Here is a 10274-nt window from a genome sequence, read left to right as displayed (position 1 = left end):
GCAGCGCGGAGGCCGAGGCCGAGGCCCGGAGCTCGCGGGCCGCGCAGCGAGGCCGGCCCGGGGGCGGGCAGGGCGGCGGGGGGCGGCAGCGGCCCCGCGAGAGGCGGCTCAGCGGCGGCGGCAGCCGGGCCGGGCCGGGGGTGGGGGCGAGGGCCGGGCGCCCCCCCGCGCGCCCCCAGCGCCCCCGCCCCCCGGCCTGAGCGGGGCGGGCGGAGGAGGGAGCGGCGGCGGCGGCGGCGGCAGCGGCGGCGGCATTGTGCGCGCACCAGCAGCCCGGCCCGGGAGGAGCAGGACGCGCCGGGGCCGCCTCCTCCCGCACGGACCCATGAACCAGCCGGGCGGCGCGGCGGCTCCGCAGGTACGACGGGGGCCGGGGGCATGCACCGGGCGGGGGACCCCGGGGGCCGGGGCCCGGGGCGCTGCGCCACTTCATTGCAAGATTTGCAAAATGCAAAGTGCCTGGGCACGTTTGCGGGCTTTTTGTGGGCGCAAACTGGAGGGTCGGGGTCCGCGGAGCCCCCCTGGGCGCCGAGGGGTGTAAGGAGGGTGGGGGTGGCGAGAGGGTCTTTTCGGGCCCCCACTCAGCGCCCCCTTTAGCCCCGGGCTCGGACCGGAGCCCAGAAAACAAAGCGGCGAGAGAACAGAGCAGCCATTTCAGTTTGGACAATTCACATTTTGCAAAAATGCAACCTCTTCCAGCTCTCCCCCCTCCCCCCAAATTTGCAATTTCCCCCTGACCGTCTCTGCACTCGGGGCCCCTGGTGACCCTCAGGAGGTCCTTCCCTCCAGGCCCCCCATCTTTGCAACAATCTCTTTTTTTTTTAGGCCATATTTCCCTTTCTCAATTTTTTTTTTCTAATTTTTCTTCAAACGGTAGTTTTTTCCCATTAAAACGACGCCACCTAGAGGATACTATTTTGTAAATAAAAAAAAGAAATTAAAATTGAAAAGAGAAATATTTTTTATTTCTTATTTTTTCAAAAGTTTGCACTATAAGGTAGAGGAGGGAAAAGGGATTCTTTTTTTTTTTCTTTTTTGGAGTGAAAATTTCCACTTTGAGCTTTCCAGAAGCATGGAGACAATTTTAATTCTTGAAGCCAAATCCACATAATATGTAAATGAAAATTAAGCTGGAATTTGAATGAATTCAGGTTTTGGAGGGGAGAAAGCAAAAAGGCTCCTAAAGCAAAACCGTTTTGGCTGCTCAACTTATTTTAGTTTGAGAAAAAAAACTAATTAGAATCAAAAAAGGAGGGAAATTGTTGAGTTTAGGGAAAACTGGGAGAATTGGTTTTATGGAGCAATTAGAAATTGTACTTCATTGTAATTTGGAACTTGTTTAGCTCAGCAGGCGAAAAAGACTAATTTCATCATTTGGGAATATTTAAAGTTTTTCTGTTTCTAAGAAGGAAAGATTTAAAAGAGAGAATAGACTCTAAAATGTTGGCTTTGGACACACCCAAAAATTGTAGGTTTTTTTTTTTTTAATTTTGCATTTACATTTTACTGCTTGTTTAAAATCCCAAGGTTCTGAAAGAAAAATAGAAATTGGAAAAGTTGGAGTGAAATCCCGTCTTTTTTTTTTTTTTTTCCCTGTGTTTTGTGGGTTTTTTGTTTTGTTTTGTTTTGATGGAATCATTAAGACTGTTTTCTGATTTTGTTTCCTGAAGGGTCTAGGCATTTCTTTTTTTGTTGTTATTGTTTTATACAGAAAATGTCAGGAATCTTTTTTGAACAATATTCAGTGGAAAATGTAAATTTATTATATTATACAAATTGCATAGCCCAGAGATTTGTAGGAGAGACCGCCATTAAAATAAGATATGCATAATTAACATTATTATGAAAAAAACTAACAGTGGCTTCATAGAAGCTCATTTTTTATGACATACAACTGAATCAATTGATGAAGATGAGGGTTGAGCAGTCCTTGATAGAAGAAAATTCTCTTTTCTGTGCTTTCTCACTCTTTCAATTTGAAAAATTTATTATTTTTTAAAAATCCGACTTGTTTTCAGGCTTCTTTGATTGTGATGTGGGTTTAATAACACTTGGTATTTTTCAAAAATCTGATTACTTTCAAAGGAAAAAATTCTATTACCCTTGATAATTTTGGGGGGTCTGTGACCCCCCCCAAAAAAAAGAAGCACAAATTTTTACTGACTTAACCAGAAAGAAAGATGAAAGACAGAAGGGCAAAGGAGAGATGAAAATTCAGATTCTCATCCATCTTCCCTAGTGGAACGCTTACTTTGCTGAAGAATTGGGTTAAAATACCAACTCAGCTGACTCTAGCAGGAAATCTTAAATTTTCCCAAGGGGGGAAAAAATACAAAAGCCAAACCCGAAGGCACTTGTCTGCAAATAGTATTTCATTTGGAGTTTCTTTCTTTTTGCCCATAAAATGAAGCAATTGAGGGTGAAAAAAAAAAAAAAAATTTTTTTTTTTTTAGAAGACAAATATTGGCTGGATTGAAATTAGAAAGATAAAAATTGGTACCCACCCAAAGTTGGAAGATTATTTGTGATAAATTATTTATCTGATCTAATTGAACTTGCTGGGGATTTTGAGCCAAAAATTAGAAAGTTCCGATTTTTCTGCCCAAGAGGTAGAGGAATACTGTTAGCGTTTGGGATGTAGGCTTTTGGGTAGGATCATGGGTGGGGAGGTGATGGTGGGTCACACAGTCTAGGTCTGGAAACCCTGTTTGTTACCTTTTTCTCCAGACACCAGATGGTCTTGGAAGATCTGGTGGCCCCGGTCCATGGATTCCCAATCCTGTTTTGTGGAAATTTGAGTTTCTAAGGGGATAAGAATTCTGTGAAATATACTTGACAGTGGCAGAGGCTCCACGTTTCCCATCATCACTATTGCATTTGGGAGATTTTATTTTTTTGGTTATGAAATCCTTCAGGGCTGACTGGCCACATGCTGACATATTTGGAATGAGCTTTTTTTTTTTTAAGTAGCATAATTAAAATTTTTTTCTGTTGAATTATTTAGGCCGATGCCTAGGACGGTCAAAGAATTTATAATTTCTGAGGGGTTGTGGAGCCTCTGGAGACAGTAGGCCTGAGCTTAGGAGACTGAAGAAAGAGGGCTGTACCCTGGGCTGGGGAGGGATGGGTGGGGGTAAGGGCATCTGAGAAAAAGTCAGGGTTGGAGATAACAGGTTCTCTCTGGTGCAAGGAATAAAAATATGACAGCAGGGCCCTTTGTGTTTTCTGGAGCTCCTGACACACAACTGAGATTTCTTTTATTCTGCTGAAATTTTGTTGTGTTGACTATGGTTTAAAGTGACTCTCTGGTCAGAAATTGAAAATCGTTTCTGTTTTGTAGACCTGCTTTTTTTTTTTTTAAATTGCTTATTCTGATCATGTTTGTTGTAAAGGAAATAGAGGTGCATGATGGTACTGTTGGGGGCGGGGTCAGTTTTCTTTTGTTTCTATTGGCGTCTCTTAGAATTGAGAGCTGACCTGGGCCTTGCTTCTTCTCACACCTCCTGTTTGAGATGGAAGTGTGACCTGAAATGGATCTATGAGCTAATTTTTATTAGCCTGTGTCTGTTCACCATACTCTGTTACATCATGGGGTAAAAATTTTGGCAAATTGAACTTGAGGGGTGGTATTTTGACGATGGGCCCAGTTACTTTGGTGAAAGATCATCTATGCTCAGTTTTGCAGTGGACACTCTTAGTACTTACTGTTTTGCTTTTCTGCCTAAGGGTTTTTTTTTTTTTTTTCTAATAAGGTTTGAAATTTCAAGGGCCTGCTTTATAGCTTGACTTCGGACCAGGATAGGAAAAAGCGTTTGTTTATACTTTAAGCCCTGCACAGAGGTGAACTTGAACAAGGCTCTTGCTTTTGCAAAAGGAAAACAACAAAGATGGCTGGTCAGTGTAAAGGTTGACCTCTCTCTGGTCCTAGGGAATAAACAGCCAGTGGTTTGTTTCATTTGAGAAGCAGAGTTTTAAAACTCCTTCAGTGTTAGCCACGATTTTTTCCCACCTTTGACTTGGCTCTTGGCATACTGCTTCCTCTGACCTCAGAATCCTCATGTCTTCTCCTTGGTGGGATGATAAGAACTTCCTTGCTGTGTTTCACTGGAGGTGTAAGCTGATTTTTCATGGTTGTGATGAAATTTTGAATTTTTTCCATGTTTTTGTATTATTTATGTCTGTCGTATCTCCTCTCTTGGTGGTGTAAACAAATGTGGCTTTGTGGGTACACAGGATCCCTAGGTCACCCAAGGTCTTGCTTTGTGACCTTGGATGAATCACTTTTTCCTTTGGAGCTTCAGTTTTTGCATTTTTAGAACGAGACCTTTGTACCAGATCAAGGATAATAATAAGTTTCATCTCTGATTCTGATGCTAAGTGATTGGTTGTAGCTGCCTGGGTCACTGTGTTAAGAAGGACTCTGAGGCCATGTCTAGACTCCCATATTCTGGAGAGAGGGCACAGTGATCAAATAACATGGAATGGAGAGGGTGCCTCTTACTGACCATACCCACACTAGACTGGGGATTATGCCCATGAGTGGTTTGTGAAATCAATTTAGTGGTCACAGTTGGCATTAAAGACAGAAAAAAGAATAGAGGGGGGAAAAAACTCAGAGGCATAGTACAGGGTACAGGGTGGTATTGGCTTATGAATTTTTATCTTATTTATCTGTGGAAACCCTAGTGGCGTAGTGGTTAAGTGCTATGGCTGCTAACCAAAAGGTCAGCAGTTTGAATCCGCCAGGCTCTCCTTGGAAACTCTGTGGGGCAGTTCTACTCTGCCCTGTAGGGTCGCTATGAGTTGGAATCGACTCGACGGCAGCGGGTTTTGGTATATATGTGCGTGATGGGAAATGTTATCTCCAACTGTGGATCCTGGTCAAAAGAGTTTGAAAGACACTGATCATTGTTGATTTCACCGTGATGGGCTACAAGTACACTGTGATTTACTTCTTATACTTCATTTTCTCATCTGTCATCCCCATTGATTTTTACATGAACCCTGTGGTCTAGGTGTCCTGTGCCACATGCTTTGTCCCCTGGTCTAGCCCGCCTCAAGTGCTACCTGGGAAGACAACGTGATACCTTCGTGGGAGGTCAGAACCACACCCCAGCTTGTAGGCCTTGGTTGAGATTGGAGGGCCAGCTGCTAGTTTGAAGGGAGCGCCTCTGCTGGGATCTCTTGCTGGAAAGGAGATTTTAAAAGTAGTGTGAGAACCCTGTTTTGGTGGTAGGGACAGTTGGCAGAGTTACTTTTATTACTTGCTTTTACTCAAATTGCCAGAATTTTTTTTTTTTTTTTGAGCTAGAGAGGCCATGTTTGTACTATATGTAAGTTTTAACTGGATTCTGTGTGAGTGTTTGCACTTTTGTGTGCATGCAACTGAGAACTCCAGAATTGCTCTGTTGGTCTTCTCATCTCTTAAATGCGCCAGACCAGCACTGTCCAAAAGAAATAACATGTGAGCCACGAATGCAAGCCTCGTATATAATTTTCATTTTTTTAGTAGCACATTAAAGAAAGTGAAAAGAAATAGGTGAAATTAATTTTAATAATGTTATTTTATTTAGCCCAATATATCTACTATTAATGCGATACATTATATTGTTTAGCCGGTGTCAAGTCCTTGAAATCCAGTGTGTATTTTGCGTCTACAGCTCATCAGAATTTGGACTAGCCACATTTCAGGTATGCAGTAGCCACATGTGGCTAGTGGCTCTTGTATTGGATAGTGCAGGGCCAGACCAATGTTGCATCTGGTCAGCGTTCCTGGCTACCCTTCCAAGGTTAGTGACATCTCTCAAACCTCTTGGTTGTGTTGGTGGAACTTTCTTCGTGAGCACCATATGCTCTGAGGGATCTTAGCCTATAGCAGTGATAAGTTCCATCCGTTTAGCCCTACTCGGCTAAAGTGGTCCATGCTTCCCTTTTATTTGTCCCAAAGTGGTCTTCTGCTTGGGTCAGGCCAGAACTCTGTGATTAAAAATGACAAATGGTGGCAGGAACTCCAGGCCAATGTGTCCTAGCATGTGCCACTGAAGTTAAGAAATGCAAGCAAGGGAGGCAGCCATTGGAGGCTAGGTTTTAAATAAAGTGTTGCCTGAATGAAGGAGGAGGATGTAAAAAGACAGCAGGTGGCTAGGACTAGGGATAGGGCCTAAGGGAGAGTGAGATCAGTGGGCAAAGATGGTCATAATCCGTTTCAGAAAGGAACATGGAACTACCAGGAATTCCCCCAGGATAGGCCTTCGGTCAGACACATAGAAGTTTTCTGACATCCATGCAGTTGGTAAAATGAAAAGCTGGGGTTGGGATCAGCCAGGCCAGAATTGGAAGCCCAACTTCATGGCATGATTAGCTTTGTGTTACTTTGGGAAAGTCACTTTTTGATTTGGAACCACGGTTTCTGCATCTGGAAAGCGGAGGTAATAATCCTGACCTGAAGGGTTATTTTGAGATGAAGTAGAGCAGCTCATGTGGAAAACCCAGCCAGCCCGTGGTCCTTCTTGGAAGGTAGTCAACAAATGGTTGTTGACTCTTGACCCAGTGGCCAAGGGGTCTCCATTCTAGGGAGACTGAGTCCCACCGACAACAATTTTGGTAGTTCCAGGAACTTGGTGGCTTCTCTTTAGTGGGCAGTTACATAGCAAGAGGAAATGGACACTTTTTTGGATGTTGCTTTTAACCAGACTGGGACAAGAAATCTCCTGAGCCTCAGAGGCCTTTCCTGTCAGTTTTCTCAGTGCCTTCATTCCAGGAATGCCCCAGCTTCCCTGAATAGTTCTGGATTTGTTCAGGAGCCTGTGACACTGTCTTTAAAATGGATCAGTTGTAATCCCGAGTGAACTCTGTACCTTTGAGCTTCTGCTCGTGCTGGGCCTCCTGCTTGCAATGCCCTTTACCTCAGTTATCTCTGCTCCGTGGGAGCCCAGATCCCTCTTGAGATCAGCTGTACTTCCTCTTCTGTGGAGCCCCCTGAACCTCCCCAGGTAGACTGAACCCCACCCCCATCCTGTGGCACTTCCCAAATACTCTATACCCACAGATGAGAATTGGTTGTTTGCATTTCTGTTTCGCCAGCCAACTTGTGAGTTCCTTGAGGGCAGAGATCATGGGTTATTCATTTCAGGGCCTGGTACAGAGGAACAGCTAAATAAATATTTGATGACTTAATATGATTTTTGGAAATAGCTCAGATCTGAGTCTAGTGAAGAATGGATGACCAATATGGGTGTGGTTATTTGGTCAAAACCAGTGTTTTGTTAGGGAGCCATAGCACATTTTCTTATAGCTGGCTCTGAAGCCAACGGCTCTCTTGAAATAGTATGTCCAAAAGAATCCCTGGGAAGGGATAATGCGCCTTTGACTACGTCTTGGTGTATTCTTGAAAAAGTTTCACTATTTTTACCCCCACCCCCTTACTCCTAGTTTATAAAGTATCTTTTTAAAATTGAATCGTCAAGTGACCATTGGGATCATTGTTCAGATGGGTGATTTGCAGCTACACTCAGTGGGGCACAGTGTTTTTAGGGAGATGGACATGGGGGAAGCCTTGAGGTGGAAGGGGCCAGCACTGCCCTGGGTTCGTGCTAACAGCTGGTCTTCTTGGTCACATGGCCAAGAACTGAACATCAGGGGCCTTTGCCTAACACTCAGAGACACAGCTCCTTTAAACGTGTGATTTGTTGCTCAGCCAGACTCCACCCATCTTTGATTGGATTCTGGTTTGCAGATGTCAAAGATTCAAGGAAAATTTATGGGAGAAAGCTGAGAACATTCTGTTTGTTTAGTTTTGTTTTTTTTTTTTCCTGTTTTATATAAAAAGCTGTCATTTTTAACACTTTGTGGCCCAGCTCAGCAAGTGAGCACAGAATCCCAGTTTTGAGGTAGACCATATTTTCTCAATGCTTACATTCCCACGTTCTCATTCTTCTGAAGTTGGGATCTGTATTACAATAAAAAACTAAACCCATTGCCTTTGAGTTGATTCTGACTCATACCAACCTTATAGGACAGAATAGAGCTGCCCCACAGGGTTTGCAAGAAGTGGCTGGTGGGCTTGAACTGCGGGCCTTTTGCTTAGCAGCTGAACTCAGCCACTGCGCCACCAGCACCTAGTTGTATTACACTAGATGTGTTCTTTTAATGCAGTGTTTCTCACTCTTATTTTTTTCTTCTCAGAAAGCTTGTATAATCGATGATTCATCTGACAATCTAAGGCATCTTGCACTTGAGGAAGGAGGGTGTCATGCTCTTGGTGTGGTGGACTGTGACCTTCATGATTACCAAAATTGGCTTTTTTAAATCTTGCTTATCTTTGGACTTGGCTTCTCCACCTGTACAGTGAGGGTGGGGACTTCTCTTGGGGCTTCCCGTTGGGAGGAAGCATCTGGTACTCTGTGACTTAGCACTCCTTTCCTTCCATGTCTTTGGGTGGGTTTCATAACTCATGAGTTGGAATCGACTTGAGAGCAACTAACAACAATAATCTCCTGTAAAGTGTGTAAGTAGCCAGTGGGAGGGAGGTAAAGCTTTGTGAACCTGTGGTCGCTTCTGTACAGCCACGTGGATGAGTTGTCCCACCAACGGTGGAAAACCAGTATGACATTTTGAGGGTAGAACAAAAAGATTGAAGATGGAGGAACAAAGGCTTGACTCACTTTACTGTTCCACTACTTAATCATTTTGTGATCTTTGCCAAAGCACTTCATTTTCCTGGGCTTGTTTTCCTTATGTGTAAAGTGGGGATAATAATGATGAAAATGATGATGGTGATACTTGCTGCACGAGGTTCTTAACAAAAGTTGTGAGGTATGTGACAGTAAAGCTTTGTAGAGGGCAAAGTGCTTTTTCACTTGCAGTAAGTTATTTGTACATCATCTAGTCCAGGGATGGTAAATAAATAACATAATTGGCAATACTGCCCATTTTCAAGCCTGTGGTAGACATTGCTAATAGATCATGGTAGTTTTTTACATTGAGTATGGACGTGGCCTCAGAATTTGTCTCAGTATGGTGCTACTAATCAATTGGATTTAGTATGGGAAGTGAAGTCAGTTTGCCCTTCCAGATTTAAAATACACACACACACATACACACACACACACACACACGCATGCAGAAACCTTGGGAGGGGAGGTAGAGTGAAAGACATCAGTGAATAGGCAGCGGGGGGACATCAAGCCCCAAATCTCTTCAACCAGTGCTTTTCCTACTATATGTACATATGCTTTGTCAAAAGGAATTAAAATTAATTTGGTCTTGAGAAATAGAGGATCCTGACTCCTCCCTTCCCTGTTATAATTAGATACCCTCGGGGTTGTCATCAAAGCAAGACTGGCTGGCCTGCTTCTCCGGCCACTCCCTGGGTGATCAGATTTCAAAGGGGAGATGCCTTGGCTGGGGTGGCTGGATGGGGCACTGTCCCTCACTCTGTGTAGATGACATCTCAGAGGGGCAGCACAGGCCCTGGGGCTCTTGGATAGATGACTCGGGTTTAGGACAAGTATGCTGCTTCCCCGCTGTAGGACCACAAACGGGTTCCTCGTCTCTCTGAACCTTAATTTCTATATCTGGGAAGTGGGACATTAACAGTCCTGCCCTGGACAGTTGTGAGGGTTAAATGAGATAGCATATTGGAAAAGCAAAACCAAACCCACTGCCATCGAGTTGATTCTGACTCATAGCAAGCCCATAGGGCAGAGTTGAACTGTCCTGTAGAGTTTCCAAGGAGCGCCTGGCGGATTCGAACTGTTGACCTTCTGGTTAGCAGCCGTAGCACTTTACCACTATGCCACCAGGGCTTCCGCATATTGGAAAGTGCTTTTTAAATTGTGAAGCTCTGTGTGTGATAATATTTTGTGTTTTCATGTGTGTTAACTTTTATAACTAACATTAAAACCAAACCCACTGCCTTTGAGTTGATACTGAGTCATAGCGACCTTATAGGACAGAGTAGAACTGCCCTGTAGGGTTTCCAACGTTGTAAATCTTTACAGAAGCAGACTGCCATATCTTTCTTCCCCAGAGCTGCTGGTGAGTTTGAATTGCTGACCTTTCAGTTGGCAGCCGAGTGCTTTAATCACAGCGCCACCAGGGATCTATAACTAACACTAATCACTAATTATTATCACGTAAATTGTGGGTAAATTGTGTTCACCAAGAGTTACAGACAGTACCCACAAGGTGACTCGGTCCCTCGTTTTATTATTTTGCCTGTCTAGGGTTTAAAAAGTTTGGGGTTTTTTTAGGCCTTTGACAGGGTAGGTGCT

The 10274-nt window shown here is 44.0% G+C and overlaps 1 protein-coding gene across 1 annotated transcript in view; it reads left to right on the top strand.

Moving 5' to 3' along the window:
• The first annotated feature begins 267 nt into the window (after positions 1-267).
• The window catches only part of ZNF618 (zinc finger protein 618), a 184258-nt gene continuing 174251 nt past the window's right edge, over positions 268-10274 (top strand). The window contains exon 1 of the mRNA XM_064291568.1: positions 268-358. Coding sequence (XP_064147638.1) covers positions 326-358 — 33 coding nt within the window. The 5' untranslated portion in view covers positions 268-325. The remainder of the gene's footprint in view (positions 359-10274) is intronic.

The sequence above is a fragment of the Loxodonta africana genome, chromosome 9, assembly GCF_030014295.1.
Source record: "Loxodonta africana isolate mLoxAfr1 chromosome 9, mLoxAfr1.hap2, whole genome shotgun sequence".
In the NCBI taxonomy this organism is placed as follows: Eukaryota; Metazoa; Chordata; class Mammalia; order Proboscidea; family Elephantidae; genus Loxodonta; species Loxodonta africana.
This window is presented reverse-complemented; position numbering and strand designations above follow the sequence as displayed.